This window comes from Camellia sinensis, chromosome 12 (assembly GCF_055761805.1).
Source record: "Camellia sinensis isolate YWXY chromosome 12, ASM5576180v1, whole genome shotgun sequence".
Classification (NCBI taxonomy): domain Eukaryota; kingdom Viridiplantae; phylum Streptophyta; class Magnoliopsida; order Ericales; family Theaceae; genus Camellia; species Camellia sinensis.
Genome location: NC_138972.1, coordinates 39,082,622 through 39,109,735, shown reverse-complemented (window position 1 = coordinate 39,109,735; position 27,114 = coordinate 39,082,622). Strand labels below are relative to the sequence as shown.

At 39.8% G+C, this 27,114-nt stretch overlaps 1 protein-coding gene across 1 annotated transcript; it reads right to left on the bottom strand.

The window, feature by feature from the left end:
- Positions 1 to 24,739: 24,739 nt before the first annotated feature.
- On the bottom strand, positions 24,740 to 25,829 carry LOC145804133 (uncharacterized). Its single transcript, XM_082897888.1, has 2 exons — positions 25,715 to 25,829; positions 24,740 to 25,634 (listed from the first exon to the last, which is right to left on the bottom strand). Exons 1-2 carry the CDS (start codon positions 25,784 to 25,786, stop codon positions 24,906 to 24,908), a joined length of 801 nt encoding a protein of 266 aa, XP_082754014.1. The 5' UTR covers positions 25,787 to 25,829; the 3' UTR covers positions 24,740 to 24,905.
- Between the last annotated feature and the right edge of the window lie 1,285 nt (positions 25,830 to 27,114).

The following is a 27,114-nucleotide window of genomic DNA, read 5'->3' as shown; positions in this document are numbered from 1 at the left end:
CCAAAGCCCTAAATCATCTTCTATGGAATGGGATGGACTGGGCAGTCAAGCAGGCTAGGACGAGCCATGGAACAAGTTCAATAATACTAAGCTTTTTTGCCCACGGGCCATTTGATGACCCCTATTGCGAAACGTACAAACTCATCATGTTTGGCATCTTACAACTAGATAAACTTTGCATGTTCAGCAACTTACTGCCAGATAATGGTCATGTGTTTGGCGAACCAGAATTGAATGATGTAGAGAGGCAAAAATCCTAAGTCTTGATCTAATCTCCGAGGTCACCTTAATCAGAGGAGAAATTATGATTAAAGGAATTGGGCAAAACCCTAAGGAAAATGGGCTAATCAGAAGGCCAAACCATGTCTGGCCCACTAGATCTAAATAGACCCTCTACGACAAGGTACTTGAGGGAACTTGCAGAGGCAGTACTTGTCACGGTCTAGTAGCTAAGGTAACCTACCTCAGTGTCGCCATCTCACTAAAAGGTCATTGATCCATCGTCTTTGAGACAGTACTTGAAGTACACTTGCTGAGGACAGAGTAACTGAGGTGACTGCAACCTCTGTAACCAAATTCTGAAGCAAAGACTCTCCAAGGTGATAGTAGCCTTTGAGGAAGGCCTCCTCTTGACAAACAGAGACTAATGTTTGGCGTTGATAGCAGGCCTCAAAGCATTATTAGCTCGGCACTAATAGCAGGCCTCGAAGCTGTAGCTCGGTGTTGATAGGAAGCCCCAAAACTCATAGCTTAGCGCTGATAGCAGGCCCCAAAGCTTATTGGTTGGAGCTGATAGCAAGGTCTTGAGATACCAGTTTACTGTGGTGACTCTAAGAAGATAAAAGCAGGGCAACTTGAAAGCAAATGACTTCATTTCTATTACCCACGTCATGGACCTGTCTTAGTCGCATTAGCAGGACCAAGGAAGCCCTTTTGAGCTTCGTATCAAGGCACAACTCGAATGATAGTAGGCTTAGTTGTTTCCTTCGCCTTGGGAAGTTGAGAAGTTTGTGATTAGGCGACTAAGGGTAGATGAGTCGCTAAGGTAGATACAAGTATGATTGATAATAGGTCATGAGTCCTGAGAATGCATGCTTTGGAAAAGCGAACTGAGAAGGTGGGTGCCAACATAAATACCATCGTAGAGAGTGACATCGAAGTAGGTGCACCTCCTGTAGTCCATACTAAAACGACACTCGCTAAGGTTCACACCAAAAAGGTACTTCTTGAGGATTCGTGCCAAATAGATAGTACAGTGGCAGTTGTTAAGGCTCATACCAAAAAGATACATCTAAAGGGATATGTGTCTACCAAAGCTTGGTGGTGCAGGAAATGGAATATTCTATGTGTCCTCTTGGACACATGCCATCACTTTATTTGGCCACTTGGTACTCTTAGTACCAAAGGAAAACCTATAAATAGACCCACCTTCCCAAGGTATGAGAGCTCAAGAAAAGGACCAAGAGAATAACGCTCTCAGGAGAACTCTTGAGCAGAACTTTGAGGGATTTGGGGAGGTGTTGCCCATTTCTCCATTGCCACATTCTCTTCTTGAGCCACTTGCTCTATCCTTACCCTGCTACTCACTCTCTAACCTTCCCGAATTATTGACCCATTAACACAACTTTGCCTCTTTAAGTGATATTATCATTACTGTTCATTTTAGACCACCTACAAATAGTTTGTAAAACCTGCGATCGATTGTAAGGGATTAGGTAGGGGTGGTTGGTAAGAGGGGCTGGGTAGAAGGAAGGGGCAGCAATAGAGGAGATGGGTGAGGTGGAGAGGAGCTGGGTGGAGGAGAAGGGTGGTGACGGAGAGGCGGTGATGGTGGTGGGCCGATGGAGGCAGTAGTGATGGGATGGAAGTGTAATGAAAAATTAGGTTTTCAAATTGGGGATGATATGCCTATTTGGTAATTTTAGATAGGAATAGAAATTTAATATAAATTAAATTAAATTAAATTAGAGAATGTAAAGAGTTAGAAGTGTGGTGTAAGCAGAATTACTCGGGGAAAAAAGGTGAAAAATGAATGAATGGACCAAATTAACCATTAAACCATGGATAACAAGACTAAATTACTTTTTTTTGTTAGTTTAATACACCGAACCAAACAGGTGGCTAAGATTGTTATGAATTAAAGAACAGAGTTTAAATTAAAAAAAAATAAAAATTAAAATAAAAATTTAGGGTTTGTTTGGTTAGTAGGATCAAATTCTATACTTTTTTTTTTCCTATTATTTTTCTTTTGGATGTCTACAAGATGAGCAATTCGGATTACTATTATGGATTCCACTGAGTTTTATTGAGATGGAGTTTTCAGAGTTGTGCCCACAGTTATATTCAATGGTATTTTGGGAAGATAGTAAAAAGATAGTTTTTTGGCTTTTTTAGAAAGTGATTTGGAAAGTTGGTAAAAAGCTGCTTTTGACTTTTTTGGTTAATATTTATTTATGATGTCACATTGTAATAAAATGACCAAACTACCCCATCCAATTTAGAAAATTTACATTTTCATCCATGTATAACCCTAAATAATATAAAGGGTATAATTGTAATTTTATATGTAACTTTTTTTCACCTTACCAAATGACTTTTTGCTGAAAAAGCTAATATAACTTTTTTGGAACCAAGCTGCAAATGCAGCTTTTTACTATGTTGCCAAAAGACAACATGGTAACTAATTTCATAATCAAAATGGTTTAAATATTAACACAGGGCCATATAGATCTAGCCATTTACATAACAACTATGTCAATCTGCAATTTGAAAGTAAAAAATTGGAGATATAAATCCTTTCTATTATATGAATGGAATAAAAATGTTCAGAAAGCAGTCGCATAAGACACAGATTTTACCTGTTTCGGCTTATGCATCAATAAAAGTATTTATTTTGAACTGTTTTCATTTAAATGTAATTTTTCTTTAAACTTTTGCAACTTATCTTAAATTTTACACCGATTTATTATTTTTCAATTGTAACACTAAATTCCCATGGTCAAGTTTTATTGTAATGTCGAACTTTTGTGCCATTAGATGTACTTATGTAAAATGTATACATGACATTCTTAGACTGAAACTCAGTACTACACGAACGTTTTATTTCGGCCCATATAACAATGACTCAAAAAAGGGTGATATTACAAATTGATTGTAAAAGTAGGATTTAACAATTATAATTAAAAAAAAAAAAAAAGTGAAGAGGCAATGTAAAATTTAGGATGAAGTGAAGCAGTGCAAAATGCATGTATAAACCCTAATTCTGTGTTTGGTTGAACGATTTAGAGAGGGATTTGGAAAGGGAAACAGAAAATATGTGTGAAACTAGGTGAAATGTAGGTATATTTTATTTACATTTCACCTAACTTTTCCGTTTCCCTTTCCAAATCTTTCCTCAAATCCCCAAACCAAACACAGCTTAAAAGTTTTTGTTGAAGTTTTCTTTCCATATAATTTCCTTCCAGGCCTCCTTTTGGTCTAGAGATCATCATGATACTCTAGGCAGTTTGTTAGAAATTGGGCGCCCATGATGCATGACCATTTTCTGAACCTTTTAAATCTTATCCAAATAAGTTTGAATTTGAATTCAAAACCTATTTGAATAACCACTCAGGATATCTACATCTATCATATCAACTGATATGGATAGATGATATAGATATCTTATATATCTGATATAACTGATATGGATAGATTTATTATTATCCAATATATCTGATATAATATAGGATATGAGTGATTAAGAGAACAATAACGTATGTCGTATGTTTTACCCATATACTGACTCTCTCCCAAAATACAACGATCAAGAGCCATTTTGCACTGTGACTTGTGTGGGTGACATTCATTCTGTAATATCACTCCATTGCTAGGTTGATTGATCAGATTTCAGGAAGCACGTGATTTACCCACGAGATCCTTCAATTCAGACTCTACAGATAAAGGTATAACCATAATTTTTCATCCGCTGCGTTTACCTTTGATTTACATTGGTATCAAAGCATGAATGGATATTTTCGTGTTTTTTTTAATCATGTGTATATTTATATATATATATATACACATTATATACATGAATGTTTATAAAGGAGGAAAATTTCAACTCCCATTAAATTGAGAGTGTGGTACACCTCATTTTTATGTTCATTAAATGTGTTTTTTGATGCCATAAATGTTTTTGTTGTGAAAAATGGAGTTCGGGAGTACCGAAATCGGACCAGAAAACACCCCGGAAGGCAGCGGGTGTGCCTCACGCTCCAGATGACGTTGTCAGCGGCGTACACGCACTGCCATGCCCCATCACGCGCTCTCACGCGCCTCCGCGCATTCTCATGCGCCTTCATGCGCTGAGACGCGTTGCCACGCGCGCGCTGTTCCGAGCTTTCCACGTGCGCGCCCTCCGCGCCACACACGTGCGCCACATGCTGAGGCGCACGCTGAGCCGCGCCGTTTTTCCTCCGCCGGCTTGGTTGGCTTGGCTGCTGATGCATAAGGCACTGTTTGTTTTGTTTTTAATTTTGAATCGCGTTAAATGGCCATTATTAATTCATTATAGCTTTGTTTTAAGCGTGGTTGGTACCGTTAGATTCAGAATTAAATTTTTTATCTTCTGTAAAATTTTGAAAATTTTATGAAAATAAAAAATGTTTTCCTAAAATAATAATTCATTATTTCTGGTTTAAAATGCATCTGGTGTTGCATGATTAAGTTTCTGGGGCTGAATTTTTTATTGTAGACTACTGTTGTAGTTTACTATTTAATGGTATAATTATAGCATTTTACCAGATTCTGAAATATTTATTTCTAATTTTATGTGTGTTTATTGGTTATTTAAAATTCTAGAAAATACCAGAAAATTTCAGAAAATTTCAGAAGTGATACAGTTTCTATTATGGCATAATTTGAATATTAAGTACAGTATATTTTTTTTAGGGTTTGTAATATGTTGTGATTAGAATAGCATGATTAATTATTTTTTATTTTAATTTTGTTATTAAATGTAACATAGCATGTATTGATTGCGAATCTACATTATGATGCTATTGTATGGAATTAGAATTTTTTATCATGCTTTTAGACATGCCATAGTGAGTGGGAGGTTATTCGGTTGAGAGAAATCTTTGTAGATTAACTCCCGAAAACTAATATTTTGCGCATAAATTAAATTAAATTTTGGATAATTGTCACCTGTGGCGCAAGAGATGATTACGAGCATAGCGGATTTTCAATCTTGCGACTTGTGTAATATTGTCACTATTTAATTTAGATTTTTGTGGCAAAATTATATTATGCTAATCAAATTAATCCCAATGCGAATTTCTCTCTAAATTGACTTATGGAAGTTAATTGGTTGACCTAGACTTAGGCCAAGTTTGGCAAGTCCAAAATAAGTCAAAAAGTCAAAAAGTTACTCAAAAAGTTAAAAAGTTAACACTATTCACCAAAAGTCAACAATTACGGCTGCACAACTCCCGATTCTAATTTTCTCTTACAAACCAATTTTTACAATTTTTTATTATACATTTTTTCATAAAAAGTCAAAAAGTTAACCCAAACATCTATATTTTCTTTCTCAATTTTTTAGTTCAAAAAGATAAAAAGTGCACTTATTTAAAACACTCCAAACAACCCTTAAAAAGATGTTCAAATGTGAATAATGTAATCCCATTTTTTAGATGAGCAAAAATCTTGGAGACTTTAGGTCAAGCCTTAATTGAGTCAAAGTAAGGAAACATGATTCAAAGTCGTCGTGGTTTTGTTGCCTTGTTTGGCATAATAAAAACTAATGTGTGCGCTATGGTTAGCGGCACGCTATGTAGTTTTGGTTGGCGAGTTTTGGAGTTATGAAATTAGTAAGCCCTCAATAGATCTGTATATGATCTTGACTATTGAGCTGCGTGGATTGACTTTGTAATTTGACTTGTAAATAATATTACATCATTGGATGAAGTAATATTCAAGAGTCACATTATCCAAGAAATGTGAGCTTAAATAAATTAGTCATTAAGTGTAAGACGAGTAGCCAGTATGAGCAGTGTTTTGCTCTCTACCCAATTATTGGGAGTGGATGGAGCAAAATTTCATGCACTATAATAGTGTGCATTGAAATATCACGTGAAGTTAAAAGATTAGCGCTTAGAAGCTGCAAAATCTATTAACACTCTATTAACACTATGTGAAAAGATTAGCGCTTAGAAGCTGCAAAATCTATTAACACTAAGTGAAAAGATTAGCGCTTAGTGGCTGCAAAATCTATTAGCATTGCCAACTTGTCTAAGTCTGGACACTTACTGTTTCCACACTTGAGTGTGAGACATGAGGAGGGGCTTCTTTGTATGATTCTTTAGCTAGGCTAATGTTTTTGAATAACGTTTACCACCAAGCACAAATGTTGCAGCATAATAATGAAAAGGTCAAGACCGACAAGGTTGTTATGACTCTAAGAATTTGACGCATGGCTCGTGAGAGCATTGTGTTGAATTAGACTCTTTAGCTTAATTCGTGCTTAAGTTACTTAAGGAGCTGTCATAGTTAATAGCTTATTCTCTCCTTCTTGTGGATAGTAGAATTAATTGCAAGTACCTATGAAGCGAGAAATAGATATGGCAAGAGGAGTATCGTTATCTTTCAACTAGATGCAGTAAAGTGTATGGAGAATAAAATTGACTTGAAAGTGCAGGGGATTAGCACTTACTGGTTAAATTTGCGACTTAGGCGCACTTGATATCTCCATGACATCCTTTTATGATCTAGTGAATATGAATTAGTCGTGAGTCATTACCTAGTTGGGCCTAAACCTTTAAAACTTGTCTTCGGGAACTCACACATTAAGATGATTGGAATTAGTTTATGACATTGGTCATGAACCAGTGGCTTATTATACTTAATCACATTAATGAGATGATGACACGATGGTTTGAGTAGGCCTTCTCGGGCCCACTCGCTTATGACATCCTGCTCTCATGTGAATGTGTAACTTTGTTCGCAATAGTTGCGTACAAGTAAGTAGGAAAGCCGTAGAAGGTCATTTGTATTGGCGCATTTAGTCCACTATGATTTTTGTGACTAGATATGTGTAAGAGTATGATAGCCAAGCCTCAATCTCGACACATTTATAGATTACGATACGCATCTGAGTCAAGATTATTTGCTTTCCCATAAGTCAAAAGTTTTGAGATGATTTTTGACATTGCACATATGAGGTTGAGATCAATTAGATAACAACTTTCGTGCTTTTAGTTTTGAACAAGGTGGCGAGTATCTATTTGAGTTATTTTAGGAGAAAAAAAAACTCTGTGAAGAGAAATGGATGCTTAGAAAATTGATTATTCCTAATACTCAATAACACAATGGTGTAGTAGAGATAAGGAATTAAGTATTGTTAATGTTAGGTGGATAATAGTGCAAAATGTTTCCTAATTGGGAATTGCACTAGTTTGTTGCCTATATCCCTAACTAAGTGCCCTCCATATCAGATTTTACACTCCATTTGAGTAATGGGTTAGCAGAGAGCTATCTATGGGCGATCTGTAACCGTTAAGCAGCTTATCTTTATTTTACTCCTCATAAGATTGCGAAGTTAAGACCTAGGGTTCTATAGCGCATTCTTGTATGCTGTCTTGTAAACACAAAGGGTCGTGTGGCGCATTATTGTATGCGGTCATGCAAACCCTCCGGGTCATGTGCATATAGGTAAGTAGCTTTGTGGTAGTGTAACTAAGTCACATAAAGTTTTCTTAGTAAATGTGACGTAAATAGAGTTTTGGAACTCTATAAAATAGAGAATTCTAAGCATAGCACTTTATGTAGCCTAGTTGAGAATGGAAATAAATTTTCAATGTCCTAGGGACAGTGGGAGCGATGTGCCTACTAATGGATTACTCCATTAGAGAAGAATACTCTACATTCTTAGTTGCGTGGTAGCGAATGTGAAAATTTTCCACGTCATCACTGGGTGATTAAGAGGGAAACATTCATGATTGCTTCGCAAGATGATAAAGCGTCTAGGATAATGCCAAAGGCTCTAGTCCCCTGTTTTTAGAAAGTGGATTAATGTTGCGCAGTTTAAGACAAAGTCTTTGAGGATTAACCATTTCTATAATTTGGTTGACTTTACATTATGACGCGAAACTGTTCTAAAGTTATGCGCAATTTGGATAGTTATTGTTGAGGCATAAGGCTCGCTAGATATAGAAAAGTCGCACCATTGAGAAAAGTGTAGACCATGAGAAGACTTCCTCCTGGGGAGTGAGGTTATTTCAACTTAGGCTATGATTGACATAAGTTCGGAACATTGATTTGTGGACATTGTGACCCAACTTTCTCGTTAGAGAATTTGATAAGTAGATCCGTAGAGATTTACCTTCTGCTTTTATGGTGAAAAGTTAGGAGCGCAAAAAGGTTGCTAGTTCCAATAAATCTTTTACATCCTAAAACAGTTATCCAAATAGTGGTTCTTAGATTTCGTCAAGCCGTGATAGGCCAACGATGATCGATGAAGACCACTGAGGCATGATCAATGGTCCAAAAGAAGTTTTTCCATACTTAGTCATTATGAGCCAGGAATTTATAAGGTTGTCACCACCTAGGGTGGGCAGTCCTCTATTTTAGATATGATGGACATGGGTGATGTAATTTATATGCTCGGATGTACGATCCTTAGGGATTGTTTTGGGAAAATTATCGGTTTGTCTTCGATGACTTACATAAGGAATATCCTAGAATGATTCTAGATGCAAAATTGCAAACCCATTGACTTACCTATCGGTAAAAGCCAGAGCCTTAGCTATTGTGTGTATCCTCGGATTGTCTTTGGGAGAAACAGATGACCTATATTCCTTGATCTTTTCTTTGTTGTAGGAGCCTAAAGTACGCTATGTGGGCGTATTCGGCATGATAGTGTTATCTTTGGTAAATGGTCAACTGAGTTGTTTAGATATTGACCTTGCTCATTAGACTGTGGATAGAATGCTTTACTAGTAGTATATTAACTTGCTCCTTGTAAGATTCAATGCGCTAGTTGGGCGCATATGCGCTAGTTGGGCGCATCAAGAATGAACGCAAATTGGTCACCAAAATATCTTTAGAGAGGTTATTGCGTAAGAGATAGTGATCTTAAATCACTTCATGTGAGGCACACATGGTGGATTCCGTTGTATATACTTATCGCAAGAGGTGCTGATAAGGCTTATGTTTGGAATCTAGAATTGTGATCTTGAATCACTTCATGTGAGGTGCACATGGTGGATTCCGTTGTATATACTTATCACAAGAGGTGCTGATAAGGCTTATGTTTGGAATCTAGAATTGCGCAAGCTGTGGTCAATTTTTTTAAAATCGATCACTTATTTTGAGATGATAGCATGTTGACATTATTATGGTTTGTGTCATAATGATTAGCAGATAATGATGTCAGCAGGCAAGATTGGCTCACTCACACGAGCAATCGCCCTTGGCGCTTGGGAGCGAGTAAGGATGAGACTAGTGGTTTATTTTTTATTTGGAGCTAAGAGAGGCTTAAATTGTCCATTATACATGTCGCCTTGGTTACAACCAAGATGAGGTCGTGTTAAGGACCAAACATGGATGTTAGTATCCACTTTCCATGTTGTGCCTGTTATGATTAGCCAGATGCGAGATCTCATTTGGCGCCTGGAAGGCGAGCAAATAGAGAATTCGGGTTAGGCGCTAGAAAGCGACTAGACTACTATCTGTACGGTGTATCGAGTATGACGTCACTCTTTTGGAAGAGTTACTCCACCGTAGCATGTATTCATACTATATGTGCTTGGCGACCGAGTAATGAGGTGAGAGAATGGATCCCTGTTTCCTCACCGTGTGAGTCTTACGTGTCATTATTGATATGACTTTCATTTATGTACCATTTTGTGACTTTTGACTATGTTATAAGGTAAGAGGTTGATGTTCTGCTACTTTGGTATGTTGCCTGCGGTCATGTATGATTCGGACTTAAAGGACATCACTGGGAAAGCGGTCAATCCTAAACTAAATGACATGAGGGCAAAGGGAAGATCATCTAGTATTACACCACTCTTGTATATTCATTGACGGCAACTCACATCGCTCTGTACGAGAGGTGGATTGAGTGTGAATATATTGTAAGAATTGAGAGGGTCAAACATGCTCTTTTGAGGGATTAGAGATGTTTTTAGACCGGTGTAATTAGATGGGTCTGGGGTATATGAGACACTATTTCTGTTCTTTTTAGGTTGATGTCGCTATGCTAGCTCATTTTGAGTTTCTAGTATAGAGCTCCCACATGCAGGTGTTCTTAGCAGTCGCACGGTGCAGTAGCTAGTATGAGATTGTTCTTTTTTTGGGGGGGGAGATTGAGATGGAGATGTGGCAGTGCCATGTCAACTCATGTGCGAGTGGGAGATGTTAGAAATTGGGCGCCCATGATGCATGACCATTTTCTGAACCTTTTGAACCTTATCCAAATAAGTTTGAAATTGAATTCAAAACCTATTTGGATAACCACTCAGGATATCTATATCTATCATATCAACTGATATGGATAGATGATATAGATATCTTATATATCTGATATAACTGATATCCAATATATCTGATATAATATGAGATATGGGTGATTAAGAGAACAATAACGTATGTTGTATGTTTTACCCATATACTGACTATCTCCCAAAATACAACGATCAAGAGCCATTTTGCACTGTGACTTGTGTGGGTGATATTTATTTTGTAATATCACTTCATTGCTGGGTTAATTGATCAGATTCAGAAAGCACGTGATTTACCCACGAGATCCTTCAATTCAGACTCTGCAGATAAAGATATGACCATAATTTTTCATCCGCTGCGTTTACCTCTGATTTACACAGTATGTCAACAAATTCACACTTTCCTCTTTTATGGTTTTCCCATCAAACATTTGGACCAACTGATTAGGCACACAATTAAAGCTTATGTTCAGCTTTGTTATTGAGATAGCAAGTAGGTGGCCCTGAAATGGCAACACAACTTGACCTCATGCAAAACAGAAGGTAAATGACAATCTTGACTACGAAAATACATTAAATGATAATATTTGCAACTAGGGCCATGGCATATTAATTGTATACTATCATTTTATGGTAGATTATGAATTCAACTCTTGTGCAGTGAAATTAGCAACTTACCACCCGTTGCATATCACGTCGTGGCTCCCCTTCAGGTGTAGGATAAATGTATACATAGTATTTGAATTCTCAATAAATAAATAAATAAATAAGTTATTGATGATATTTAGAACAACAATGGAAAAGTTACAATGCACATTCTTTTATCATAAGAAAATTATCATTTTTTTGTGATGCTAATTACGAATTATTTTATATGGGTAAACCACTAAGAAGTCTTAATAGTTGGACTTAATTTCCATAAAATTTTATTGAAAATAAGTTTTGATAAAATTGTCGCTAAAAATAATTTTTTTGTAACAATTTTTTTATATGTCGCTAAAAATTGACAATTAATGACTTTTTTTAGTTATGATTTTTATAAATTGTCCCTAAAACTTACAATTAGTGACTTTTTTTGATAACAAATTTTTTTTCATAGAACTTATTAAACAATAAATTTTCTTATTAGGATTTACATGTAAGTACCTATTTTATATTATAATACAATTACGATGGCGTGGTACTATTAATTACGACTCTTTATAGTCCTGTAATGAGTATTTTGATTTTTGTTACTTTTTTTCTTTTTTAAACAGAAAGTAATACTTTTTGTAGTGATAAAAAATTATGTTATTTTATAGTTTGTGTTACTATTTTTTATGGTACAACTACAAAAGGGCATATCATATACAATTTATTAGAAGTATACATAATAATTTACAAAAGGAAATGTAGATAATAGCCTTTCTTAATGAAAATATACATAGTTTTGAGGGTTGAGGGTTAAGGGTTGGTGCTGTGCCAATGTTGTTGTGAGGGTTTGTAGAGGTATTTATCAAGTGTATTTTAATAATTTTAATCGTTCATATTGTAAAATTTGTCGAGTATATCATTTACATAAAAAATCAAATTAATTTGATATCTGTAACTCCATGATCAAATTGTAATTATTTTTAAAAAATTATTAAAATTATGGTAACCATTTATTTTCTTAAAAATAATATAATTTTATTACTATATTACAAATATCTAATTTATTTGATTTTTTATATGAATAATCTGCTTGATGAATTTTATAATATAAACCATTTAAAAAAAAAAAAAAAAAAACTCAAGACATGCTCTCAATAGCCTCGCAGCAGCGCACAGCTGGATCCCAATTCCTTTGTTTGATGCACAAAACAAAAGTAAAGCATTTGGAATCCACCGAACCCCCAAATTTGGGTATATAGTCTATTGGTGGGACCAACCCAACCCTTTCCCGACAAATTTGTAGCCAAGTATGAGAGAAGGGCTTTTCCGCTTTTGTACATTGCCACAGCTTTTCCCTAGCGGATGTTTTTGGATCTTTGTGAGTCTATTACCGAATTTATGTCGATAATTTAAGTTATTTAATATGTAAATTTTGTTAAGTATTTTATTTATATCAAAAACCACCTAATCATATTATATTCGTGTTAACGATAAATATGATTATTAAAATAAATTATTTTTATAAATGTAATTTAATTAAGTGATTATCGATATCCAATCAACATAATTTTTTACCGAAATAAAGTACTTGACAAGTCTTATATATTACACGGTTCAGATTATTGATAAAAACTCTGTGGTGGGCATACAAAAGTCGAACAATACCCTCCAATTGAAATACTCAATTGGAGAGGGGCATCTCTATTGTACATTATAGATAGTTTGGGTGTGTTTGGTAACGTTTACGTTTTCAGTTTATATTTATAAAAATTTTATAAATTGATTTTTGTTTATTTTTTGTTTATTTTTAGAAAAACATAAACTACAAACGCGTTTGGTAATTGACAAAATATTTAAAAAAAATTAAAATATAAAAAAGAGTGAGAAATGGCAAGTGGTGGCAAATGGCGGTGAAAAGAAGGTGGTGGAAAGTGGTGACGGTGGGTGGTGGGTGGGTGAGTGACGGTGACGGGTGGTGGGTGGTAGCAAGTGGGTGGTGGTGATGGTGGTGGCGGGTGGTTAGCGGTAGTGGCAGGTGGGTGGCGGATGGCGGGTGGATGGGTGGTGGTGGTGGCGAGTGGTGGTGGGTGGGTGACGGTGGCCGGTGGTGGGTGGTAGCGAGTGGGTGGTGGTGGTGGCGGGTGGTTGGTGGTTGTGGCAAGTGGGTGGTGAATAGCGGGTGGGTAGTGGTGGCGGGTGGTGGGTGGGTGACGGTGGCGGGTGGTGGGTGGTAGCGGGTGGGTGGTGACAGGTGGGTGGCGGTGACAGGTGGGTGGCGGATGGCGGATGGCGGGTGGGTGGTGGTGGCGGTTAGGTGGCGGGTGGGTGGGTGACGGTGGCGGGTGGTGAGTGGTAGCGAGTGGGTGGGTGGTAGTGAGTGGGTGGTGATGGCAGGTGGGTGGGTGGTGGATGGCGGGTTGGTGGTGGGCGGGTGGGTGGGTGACGGTGACTGGTAGTAGGTGGTAACGAATGGGTGGTGGTGGAGGTGATGGCAAGTGGGTGGCGGATGGCGGGTGGTGGTGGTGATGGTGGTGGCGGGTGGTGGCGGTGGTGGGTGGTAGGTGGTGGCGGGTGGATGGTGGGTGGCGGGTGGGTGGTAGGTGATGGTGGTAGTGGTGGTGGCGGCGGCGAGGGGGGTGGTGGTGGCGAGTGGGTGATAGGTGGGTGGTGGATGGTGGTGGCTGGTGGTGGCAGGTGGGTGATGAGTGGTGGTAGTGTGGGTGGGTGGTGGGTGGTGGTGCCGGAAGACAGTAGTGGAAAATGGTGGCAAGTGGTGGCTAGTGTTGGGTGATAAGAAAAAAAAAACTCAAAACGAAAATACATTTTTTCTGTTTTCATTTTTTGGCCAAATTTATAAACTGAGACTACTGATTTATAAATCAAAAATTTTACCAAACAAGTTTTTATTTGAATTTTTTAAATTTTTATAAATATAAGTAAAAACCTGAAAACGTAAGTGTTACTAAACGGCACCTTTGTGTTTGGTTCGAGAGATGAGACACATAAATAGAAGGGAAAAATAAAAGTGAGGGAAGGAGAGAGGGGACTCATTAGTGATGAAAGTTGCAAGGGAAGTTAATCGTGGTCACCAAAAATTAAAAGCTGAGCATAAAGTTTAATATTTCGAATTCGAGTTATGAAAAAGAAAATTTAAAAATTTATTTAATAATTAATTTTAAAGATTTTGAGATTAGTAAAAGTACCCACAAGTTGACCCACACCTGGATAATAACAAAAATTATAAGGAAAGTTATTCGTTTGGTAAAAAAAAACGGATTGTTTATTATTATTATTACTCCCTCCGTCCTAAAATATTAGTCCCTTATTCCATTTTTCATTGTCCCAAAATATTAGTCCCTCTTAAAAAATCAAGTACAAAAATAATGTAAAATTCCTATTTTGCCCTTCTTTTAAATTAATAAACAATATAAAAAGTACAATTATGATATTGATATTCTCAAAAAATGTACTATCAAATGGGTAATTTTGGTAAATTAACTTTTTTCAAATGCAATAATTGTACTACCAAAAAAAGTTAGATTCCCCAAAAGGGACCATTATTTTGGGACGGAGGGAGTATTATTTTGGTAAGTTTCAAAGCACATGGATAAATTTTTGAAATATTTTTTTCTTTTCACTTTATCTTCTTTTATCTCTTCACTTTAATGACCTAACAGAGATGTGAAAGGAGAATACATTTTTTTTCCCCTTCCTCTCCCTTCAACCCAACACAATCCTAGTCAAAAAACACATAAAAGGATTACAAAAGTAGCGGTAAGTCTACAAATTAACCCCCAAAATTTATACATAAAATAATCTAGAAAGCACATAATGGGGGCCTGAATCACCTGCAAAAGAATAATAATCACTTCCCTTGGTTTAAGTTTTTAAAAATATTTTTTAAAAAATTTTATTTTTTTATTTGTTTATTTTTATTGAATTGTTTTAATATTTTAAATAATTTTTTAATTTTTAGACACATCTAATATAAATATACTTAAAAAGTATAATTTTTGTCAAAAAAATCTTTATAAAATTTACTAAATACGAAAATACAAAAAAAAAATTAAAAATTCAGTACATTTTTCGTATTTTGTGTATTTATTAATTTTTTAAAATATTTTTTCACAAATATTTTTCTTTTTAGACACATCTAAATAAGATATATCTAAAAAAATTTAAAAAAAATGCTTAAAATTTTAAAGATATTCACTAAAAAAAAAAAAAAAAAAAAAAAACTCAATTTTCAAAAAACTTAATTTAAAAAACTTAAACCAAACACACTTAATACTATGCTTAGAATTTGGGTCCGGCTTATCTCATGTTGAGATCAAGACTGGACCCGTCCAGTCTGGCCCATGTGTCCCTTTTTTGGGTTCCGTTTCGACAATCTAAACTGTTTAATGCGTAAAATTCGTCGACTACTATATCCTTGTTAAAAATCATGTTGATCGGATATCGATAGTTATTTGATCGCATTAGAATTTTGTCAACCGTTTTTTTTTTCACCATTCATTTTTTTAATACCAATCTGATCCGATCAAATAACTATCGATATCCAATTAATGTGATTGTTTATAACAGTCAACGAGTTCTACACTTTGAATGATTTGAATTATCGAAACGAGGTCCACAAATGGGCCCAAGGCCCGGAATGGACGGGTTCAATTTGATCTCAACATGAGACAAGTTGGACCCTAGAATTTTAATTGTGTCTAATTTTAAAAAATTGAGCTCATTTTCTACAGAATTAATTTTTTTATCTTTCATATTTTTTTTTGTTTTTAGTCAAAAATTTTAATATTTTAATTTTTTAGATGCACCTAACTTAAATACACTTAAAATATAATATTTATAGATTTTTTTTTTTAATCAAATACAAAAAATATAAAAATTTAATATATTTTCATATTCTTGTGAATTTATTAAATTTTTGTAATATTTTTTGAAAAATATTTTACTTTTTAGTTATATCTAAGTATATTCATTTAGAAAGTAAAAAAATTACATAAAATATTACAAAATTTTACTAAAAACAAAAAATACGAAAAATAAAAAAATGAATTTTCAACAAATCAATCAAAACCAAACAAATTGTACTTTAGATTCACTCTCGTGGTGTTTGGGAACTTGGGTTTGAAATTTTTTGTTTTTTTTGATTTTTTCCACTATAAGACAAAAGTTTTACAAAATTAAAAAAATAAATAAATACAAACAAAATATCACATCTAATTCCATAATTATTTCACTTTTTCTCTCACAAATATCACATTTAACAACAAAAAAACTCAATTATCTTTTCAAACACAAAAAAAAAAATTCTCTAATAATATTCTACAACTAAAAAGACCTACATAAAAACTCACTTCCTAAACACATATATTCATCCTACGTTACTTTATCTCAATAACATGACATGCTTATAGACAAATAGAAAATGTTTGAAATTTCAAAAAAGTACTTACAATTTTACTTGTAATGATGTGATAGGATGTGTGTTAATTTTTTATTTATGACACACTTAACAATGAAGGGTCTAACTCCCATATTACATTATTTTAAATAAATTTATAATATAAATATGTGAAACTCTAATATTATTCTAGATAAATTTGCACTATGGGTAAAACTCTTGACATTTTTCTGGGTTAGTAATGCAAAAGAAAAATAAATAGTGGGCGCTCCTGACATGTGATAACACGGGGCTTTCTGGGCTAATTGGGGGGGGGGGGGGGGGATAGCACCTTTTTGTTTGTTTTATGGTAACGCTGACTTTCAGGTTCCTACAATGTTTACGTACACATAAATATACGAAGAACGATACTGTGTATTTCAGAATCATTTTATTATATGTGTGTCAGTCTCATCATATATGAGTAAAATTTAGATACCCAATTGAGAGGGTAATTTTTGGGAAAGAATTGGGCCAAGCTGTGAGTTGGGCCCTGAGGTCCAAAGTGTGAAGGAATCGATAAAAAGCCGTAGTGTTACTTCGGCCCATAGAGGTGAGATTACTCCGGCTCAAAGAAGAAATAGTTACTTCGGTCTAAGGAAGAATAAAGCTACTCCGGTCGGAGGCAACTTGGAGTTAGGCCGGTCTCAGAATTAGTCCGGTCGCGATATGTACAGGGAAGGCCGGTTTCGGGATTAGTCCGGTCGTCACATACTATGGTTAGGTCGGTCAGAACTTGTTACTGGGAAGGTTGACCTAAGCACACCAAGGTTGAACAAGGGCAGCCGAAGTAATGAGTTAGAAGAGAAGACCGAGCTAAGGATAGTTCGGCCTTCTATGTGGCTCAGCATAGCCAGTGTTATTTCGGTCATGTTGTAGTTCGGCCATGAAGAAAACCATCCCACTTGGTTTAAGCAGTGGGGAGGGTGTAAAAGGATAAGCATTATCCTTAGGAGAATGAATCCTAGGAGGACTCTGCATGGAGGAGTACAAGTCCTACTAGGATTGTGCCACGGGAAACTTATAAAAGCCTACAAACATCACCTTGGAGGAGGTAATTGAACACAATCTTTCTGAGAACTTAGAGCTTTGTCTATTTGTCAAGTTTTCTGACTTAGGCATCGGAGAGGTTTCCGGCATACACCCGCCGGCTAGCTCACGTTTGTGCTTTCAGGTGACAAAGCGACGTCGTACGGAGAAGCGTGGACTTGGTCAACAGGATTATACGAGGAGAATTATTTCCTCCCCGTACAATTGGCGCCGTCTGTGGGAAGAACAGACAAGAACAAAAACCTCTTGACTAAGCTTCTCCTTTTCTCATTCAATGGCACACATTGAAGACTTGCCACAGTCCGCCGTCGACGGACTAACCCCAGAGGGGGGCGCAAGGCGCGAAGGATTGCCCTCTGTCCCTCCTATGGCGGATCTGGAGCCCCAACAACATAATTCCAGGAGGAGTGGCAGGGGAAGGCGGAATGGCAGCCCCCGTCACTCTCAAAGTCCCGACAGGCAAAGGAGGAGGATTGATCCTCAAGCCTTGGAAGATCGCGTAAAGGAACAGGATGAACTAATTCGAAGGATGGCGGCGGACATGGAGGCCTTGAAACGCCAGATGAAGACCAAAGATGTGGCGACAGGAGAGGGGCGCAAGCACAAGACGCCCCCTCGCCACTCAGAAAGTCGTAGTAGGAATACTACACCCTCTCAAGGAGAGAGCAGAAGCCTCAGGACAGGCGACACTCACTCCTTATCTTCAAGGACTCGTCACTCCAGGTCTGAGAGGACGAGATCCGAAAGATCATACACTGAAGGAAGCACGTATTGGCCTTCACATTCACACCAAACCAGATCCAGACAAACCGAGCTACCCAGGTCATCCGACTTACGAACCGTGCTAGAAGAAAAAGCACGATGCAAGGAAGATGCCAGGGCAAGGGATCCACACCGAGTTTCGGCCTTACAACGGTTGGCTCCTCGGACGCACGGAAGCGTCGAGGTTGGAATGCCAATACCGCGACCGGCCTACGAACCAACGGACAAGGCATTGGCAAGACTACAGACTTCGCCGTTTGTCCCAGCGATCGAAAACGCACCCCTACCATCTGGCTTCCTTCAGCCGAAGTTCAATACGTATGAAGGGAAGACGGATCCGTATTCTCACCTGAGCCACTTCCGCCAAGTCATGGCTGTGTACAGACGAAACGAGGCCCTAATGTGCATACTCTTCCCATCAAGTCTGGGCGACTTAGGCCTGACTTGGTTCGAAAAACTCCCAGAGGGCAGCATAGCCTCCTGGGCCCAATTGGCAGAAGCATTCGTAACAAGGTTTCGGACAAATACTAAAACACCGGTGGAGATAGACCAGTTACTCTCCATCGACATGGGTGAGAAAGAAACCCTCAGATCTTACAACAGTCGCTACTGGGAGACATTCAACCAGATTGGAGACTGCCCCACCAATCTAGCCATTGCGCAATATAAAAGAGGCCTACCAGTAGGGAACCGACTAAGGGATTCAATTACAATGACGCCACCCCTCACCATGGAGGCCCTGATGGAGAGAGTACATCAGCACATCAGGGTAGAAGAGGATGGCGCACGTGCCAAGGCAAAATCAAGTATGACTACGGTGCCAGAAAAGAAAACCTCAGCAAAGGTTAATACGGTGGACCGAAGTAACAAAAACGGGCGTGGCAGACGAAATAACGGAGAAGATCCAGACAAAAGATGGTTGAGAATCCGCACTGCCATAACAACGGTGTTCAAAAAACCAATATATCGGATTCTGAGCGAAATCAAAGACAAGCCTTTTGTCAAATGGCCAGCCAAGCTTGGGGAAGGACAGAAGAATTACGATGACAGATCACGGTGCACCTTACACAAAGAAAAGGGGCACCGAACTGAGAATTGCACGCCACTAAGACAGCACTTGGAAGAATTGGTGGCAGCAGGCCACTTGGATGAATACATTGAAGGAGGAGCACAACCGGCCCCCCAAGATCATAATGACCAACCCAACAGAATGCTAAACGATGCACCACCACAAGGCATTATCAACGTAATTCATGGAGTTTTTGAACCTGAGCGCGTATGCGAGCTTCGAGGTTCGATCAAGAAGGCTGAGCACTTTAGGGAAATATTAAGTGCCCAACCCGCCATCAAGAGGGGGAGGACAGAGGCAACAAACGTCATGTCCTTTTCGGATAAGGACTTGGAACGAATTTACTGCCCTCATAATGATGCCCTGGTTGTCACTCTCCGAGTCAAGGATTTTGACGTCAAGCGGTTTCTGATTGACCAGGGTAGTTCATGTGAGATCATGTATTACGACACGTTCAAACAACTAAAGCTGCAAGACAAAGACTTGGCACCTGCAGTTTCTCCCCTGATTGGATTCAACTCCATGCCAGAGTGGCCTGTCGGCAAAATAATCCTTCCAGTCAGAGCAGGAAGTGTATCAAAACAGGTGGAGTTCTGGGTATTGAAGGTCCCCTCCACCTACAACATCATCTTGGGCAGAACATGGCTGCATGCCATGCGTTCGGTAGCGTCATCATACCATCAGGTAATGCGGTTCCCCAATGACGCCGGTATAATTGAAGAAGTCTATGGCGATCAGATCATGTCAAAACAGTGCTTCGCCACAGCAAATGGAAGCCGAGCTGCCAAAGGATACGTTCATTCGGTGGAAGAACCAGAGAGTAATGGACTATTCGCAGACGTCGGTAAAGAAGCTGATCAGAAAGCGGTGGAAGACTTGGTGGAGGTAAAAATAGATGAGAAGAACCCGGATAAGTTCTTCTTGCTTGGCTCATCATTGTCCAGCGCTGAGAGATTAGAGGTCATGGAATTCTTGACCTCTAATATCGAAGTGTTTGCCTGGACACCGTACGACATGCCAGGCATTGATCCAAACTTCATCAGTCACCAACTCAATGTCCACCCATCCGCCAGACCAGTCATTCAACGCACACGCAGATCGGCACTCCACCACGCCGAAATAGTGGCAGAAGAGGTAGGCAACCTGTTGGAGGCAGGAGCGATAAGGGAAGTGCACTACCCAAAATGGATCTCCAACACCGTCGTAGTGCCAAAAAAGAATGGCAAATGGCGTGTCTGCGTCGACTACAAAACAGTCAACAAAGCGTGCCCAAAAGATAGCTTCCCTCTACCAAGGATAGATCAACTGGTGGACTTAACAGCAGGACATAACCGACTTAGCTTTTTGGATGCATACAGAGGCTACCACCAGATCGCCATGCATGAACCAGACCAGGAGGTCACTTCCTTCACAACACCAAGGGGGTTATATTGCTACAAGGTCATGCCCTTTGGCCTAAAGAACGCAGGGGCGACATTCCAAAGGATGGTCACCAAGATGTTTGAACCATTGTTAGGCAGAACAATGGAGGCGTACATCGACGACATGGTGGTCAAAAGCAAGGATGAGAATGACCATCTGAAAGACTTAGGCGAGATGTTCCAGATCCTGAAGAAACACAAGTTGCGTCTCAACGCATCCAAATGCGCATTCGGAGTTGGATCTGGCAAATTCTTGGGCTTCCTGGTGACCAACCGAGGTATAGAAGCAGACCCCTCTCAGATCAAAGCAATCCAGGAGTTGGAGAGACCAAACTCAGTCAAAGAAGTACAGCATCTCACTGGAATGGCAGCTGCGCTAAACCGGTTCATAAGCAGGTCGTCAGACAGACTACGACTGTTCTTCCAAGCTTTAAAAGCCAAGTTTGAGTGGGATGAAGAATGCGACCGAGCTCTGGAAAGCTTGAAGGAATACATGTCTTCCCCACCACTACTTGTAACTCCAGTTCCTGGTGAAGAACTCTTTTTATACCTGGCAGTGTCTCAGCACGCAGTTAGCGCAGTGTTGGTTCGTGCAGAAGGAATACAACACTTGCCCATCTTTTATGTCAGCAAGACATTGTTGGGAGCCGAAACAAGGTACTTACCATTGGAGAAACTAGCATTAGCATTAATGATGGCATCCAGAAAGTTGGCGCATTACTTTCACGCCCACACCATAGTCGTCCTCACAGCCTTTCCATTAAAAGCTCTGTTTGAAAGGGCAAACTTCAGTGGGCGAATTTTGAAATGGGCAGTAGAGTTGGGACAATTCGACATCAAGTTCCAACCCAAGACCGCAATAAAAGCTCAATCTTTGGCAGACTTCGTCGCAGAGTTTACTCCTGGAAGTCATCATATCTGCCCAGTCGACCTAACTGACTCAACCGAACTAGGGACGGAAGTTGACGCCGGAATAGCGCAACCCCTAGTAGAAGGTAGTCCATCAACCGAACTAGGGACGGAAGTTGACGCCAGAATAGCGCAACCGCTAGTGGAGGGTAGTCCATCAAGCACAAAGGCAGACCATACTAAGGACAACAAGGAGGAGCCAAACAAAGGCTCACCAGCAGTTCAAACAGAGGACGAAGGGCAGACAGCCAATATGGACTTTGAAGAAATCACCATCCTTGACCCCACGGCATCGTCTGACCCTTCCACCTGCTGGAAACTATTCGTTGGGGAGATGTGGAAGCTCTTTATGGATGGAGCATCCAACCGACATGGTGCAGGACTTGGCATAGTCCTCATCTCTCCAGACGGCCTGGTTATAGAGCAAGCAATCAACCTTGGCTTCCCAGCATCCAACAATGAAGCGGAGTATGAGGCACTTCTCGCAGGACTCAAATCGGCACACTTCATGAAAGCAACCGAACTAATGGTGTACAGTGACTCTCTGCTGGTGGTAAACCAAATTTCTGGCGAATACGAAGCAAAGGACGACAGAATGGCCAAATACCAAGAGTTAGTCAGAACAGAGATCAAGAAGTTTGATGTGGTAAGGATAGAACAAATTGGCAGGGAGGAAAACAGCCGAGCGGACGAGCTAGCAGGCCTTGCCTCAATGGCAGATACATCAATCCCTCATCCATTACTCATCGACTTCTTACCAAAACCAAGCATAGAAGACCCCGAAGCCGAAGAAGTGTATTGCACAGAATTAGGGCCCTCTTGGATGGATCCCATCGTCCTGTTCCTAAAAGACGGCATCCTACCAGAAGAGAAAAAAGAAGCCAACAGAATAAGGGCAAAGTCACAACGATTTTGGCTATCTCCGTCTTTGGCATTATATAAGAAGTCGTTCTCTGGGCCTTACCTCAAGTGCGTTCATCCCAGCAAAGTGGAAGCATTCCTGTTCGAAATACATGAAGGGGTATGTGGAAGTCATCAAGGGGGAAGGTCGCTCGCTTACAGGGCTATTTCACAAGGATATTGGTGGCCATATATGCAAGCAGACTCAGAGAAATATGTGAAGAAGTGTGAAAAATGCCAGAAATTCGCGCACCAAATACATCAACCAGCAAGAGAACTCCTACCCTTAACTAGCCCATGGCCTTTCGCAATGTGGGGCTTAGACATAGTAGGACCACTTCCAACGGCACCCGGGGGCAGAAAATTCTTTCTCGCAGCAACAGACTACTTCACAAAATGGGTGGAAGCAGAAGCATTGGCATCAATCAAAGAAAAAGATGTGAAGAAGTTTGTTTGGCAAAATATTATCACTCGGTTTGGCATACCAAAAGCACTGATCTCAGACAATGGAACTCAGTTCGACGGCAGAATCTTCAGAAGCTTTTGTAAAGAATACAAGATAGAGTTCTACAATTCCACACCGGCATATCCTCAAGCAAATGGGCAGGCTGAAGCATCAAATAAAGTCGTCTTGGATGGACTAAAGAAAAGGCTAGAGAAAGCAAAAGGCAAGTGGGCGGATGAACTTCCTCATGTTTTATGGGCCTACCGCACCACACCTCGGCGATCAACAGGAGAAACACCATTCTCCTTAGCATATGGAATGGAAGCGGTGATCCCACTAGAAGTTGGCCTCCCCACAATTCGAAGCGAAAATTTTGATCCAGACTTAAATGGAGAAGCCATAGCCTTAGAACTCAACCTTGCAGAAGAAAGAAGAGAAAGAGCATTGGTCCACATCGCCGCATACCAACGAGAGTTAATCAAAAAATATAGCAAAAAGGTTCATCCAAGACAATTCAAAATTGGCGATTGGGTACTGCGCAAAGTAATGGGAAACACCTTGGTCCCAGGAGACGGCAAGTTAGGCCCAAATTGGGAAGGTCCTTATAAGGTGGTTGGGTTAGCCGGCAAAGGGGCATACCACCTAGAAGACAAGGATGGCAAGGCAATCCCTAGGCCATGGAATACGGCCAATCTCAAGATATTTTACTTTTAGCTTTTATCCTTCAAACATTATGTAATTTTCTCTTCCTTCAATAAAATGAGATTCTTTTTAGCACAGATTACTCTTTGTAAAAGTTAGCTAGACTATATTGCAAGCATTCCATTCTAAGTTAGCCGGAAAAACAAACTTAGAGGTTGGCTGGATTAAACCAACACCCTTCCTAAGCCCAGGATAAGGATCCAGGCTGCAGGACATTTGGTCGGAATAACCAAATACTCGAAGTTAGCTGGAAAAACTAACTTCAATTGTTGGCTGGAATAAACCAACACTTGTTACTCTTCAGCCGAAGTAAGTGTAAAGGCTGAAGAATGGTTGGCTGGAATAAACCAACACTTTTTACTCTTCAGCCGAAGTAAGTGTAAGGCTGAAGAGTGGTTGGCTGGAATAAACCAACCCTTGTTACTCTTCAGCCGAAGTAAGTGTAAGGCTGAAGAGTGGTTGGCTGGAATAAACCAACACTTTTTACTCTTCAGCCGAAGTAAGTGTAAGGCTGAAGAGTGGTTGGCTGGAATAAACCAACACTTGTTACTCTTCAGCCGAAGTAAGTGTAAGGCTGAAGAGTGGTTGGCTGGAATAAACCAACACTTGTTACTCTTCAGCCGAAGTAAGTGTAAGGCTGAAGAATGGTTGGCTGGAATAAACCAACACTTTTACTCTTCAGCCGAAGTAAGTGTAAGACTGAAGAATGGTTGGATGGAATAAACCAACACTTGTTACTCTTCAGCCGAAGTAAGTGTAAGGCTGAAGAGTGGTTGGCTGGAATAAACCAACCCTTGTTACTCTTCAGCCGAAGTAAGTGTAAGACTGAAGAGTGGTTGGCTGGATTAAACCAACACTTAATACTCCTCAGCCGAAGTAATTATGTCGGCTAAGGAGTGGTTGGCTGGTAAGTATAGTTTAACCAACCAAAAACCGAAATAACACTTGGAGTGAAAGGAAGACATTACAAACGCAAGCATACACACAATAACCGGAATAAGAGACGTAAAATTTTTCATTCAAAGAGAAGTCATTACAAGGGGGCTTAGTTCGGTTACAAAGGAGAAAAAGTAAAAAATCAAGAGAAAAGTTCATCAATTTCAGCGTCGAAAACCGCATCGGCATCAACTTGAAGACCAGTCTCCGGAGGGAGCTCATTCACACTAGGGTGAGCCACTTCGGCTACGGTTCCACTGGGAGGATCAACAGTTAGGTCTTCAGCAGTGGGCACCGACCGAACTGGCTGGTCCACATTTTCGGCCGGAGTATCTTCATCAGAGGCATCATCAGAGTCAGAGTCTTCCAAAAACTGTTGTTGTAGAGCAGCCGCGTACTCCGCCAGGGACTCCGGTATAAAATAATCTGGAGGGTTGAAGACCTCGGTCTGTTGATCTTGACCGAGCTTCTCCACTGCCGCCCTCCAGCCGCATTTGAAGAACAGCTCCTTTGCAGCGTCACATTGTTTGACGTAGGCGTCTTCGGCCTTCTTGTAACCTTGTTTATAGCCCTCCTTTTCGGCTTCCACCATGTTTTTTCTTAGTTCGCCTATTTCGGCGTCTTTCCTCCTCTCAAGCTTCACCAACTCCCGCAAATACTTGTCCTTCATAACGATGGCAGCTTTCTGTTTCTCCGCTTCCGCCGAATTAACTAGATCGGCAAGACGGCCGTTTTCTGCTTCTAGCTCGGCCATTCTCTTTTCGGCTTGTAGTAGTTCGGCCGACTTGGCTTCGGCTTCCGCCATTGCCTGCCTTGTGGTTTTGCGGAGCTCTTGGACTTTCCTATAAGTGACATTGTTCTTTTGCAAGGCCTGGCAAAACAAAAATCCCATCTCAGCCGAAGTAAAAGTTAGAAAAATTTAGACAGGAAAAAGCAGACAGAGCTACTTACCAAAATCATGGACTTGGAAGCAGACCGAATTGATTTCATTTCGGTGTTCAGTTGCTTCAAGTGGTGCTCCATGTCCTTGGGGAGGCACACACTTTTGGCCAGGTTAAAGGCCAGTTGGTGGTCTTTTTCAGCCACGATCGAATCAGTGGCTTTGATGTTTCGGTCATTGAAGATCAAAGGCGGAGCCCACTTCGGAGAACGAGCTCGGTCAGTTTGCTCTGGTTGGGACGCAGGATGAGGACTTTGGGGGACGGTTTCGACTTCATCAACAAGTTGTTGTTCGGCTGACGTAGATCGGGCGCGTTTTGAAGGGCGAGATGAAGAAGGCCGTTGTGAAGGAAGGGCCACGACGGCAGGCTGCACCTCAGTAGTTGGTGTTACTTCGGCTCTAGTTGTTGAAGTTAGAAGGGCCCTGACTCTGCTCTTCTTTGCCATTTCTTCCTCAGCGGTTAATGGAACAAGTCTTATCTCGGGCAAAGTTGGGTCCGGCTCCGGTGCTTCCTCGAGAAGAAAATCGGTTACCTTTGCTCTCCGTCGACCGCTGTAACGGTAGGTCGGTTCGAAATTTAAAAGCTTGGCCCAACCTCTTTCTTTAACCCGAAATGCGGCTCGCAAAACGCCGAGGTTAGGATAGCTATACAAGGAATGGAGATGGGCGAAATCTGCAAAAAAGAGAAGTGTTAGTTCGGCTAGTAGACTAAACAACCGAGATAACACACAAAGCAGAAGACCGAAGTAAAATTACCAGGCTCTCCCATTTTCCAATTTATAGGTCGGCCAGGAATTTGAGCTTGAAAATCCTCAAAGTTCCCAGAGACCCAAAAGAAATCATCATCGTTAAGATCTTTGTCCGGAGTGTGCTTAATTATCTTCTCTCGGCGGCGGCGAATTCTAAGGTAATATACCCACCCAGCATTCTTTGAACCGATGGAATACTGATGGAATATTTCGGCTAGGCCGAGATTTAGTCCGGTTTGATGATTTAATGCGGCTATTCCCATTATGATACGATATGTATTGGTAGACAGTTGGGTGGGGCACAACCTAGTCTGTCTAAGAAATTCGCAGATTAGCGGTTGAACAGGAAACCGTAGTCCGGTTTCTATTATGGATTGAAGGGTAAAAGGGACGAAGCCTTCATTGTCCCAGGGAGTAGCATCTTTCTTGGCCAATACCAGTTGGACATCATCAGGAATCTGGTAGTCCTGCCTAAATTCGGCCATGCCACCAGGGGTTTCGACTAAATATCTATACTTACCCATTTGTTGTATAAATTACGAATAAATTATTTCGGTACAAAAATTTGGCTCAGTAGCTCGGTTGAGCACACGCAGGAGTGTCTGGGCAACCTAAGTCTGCAAGGTAGAAAACAAAGGGGTTAAGCACAGATCGATTGGACC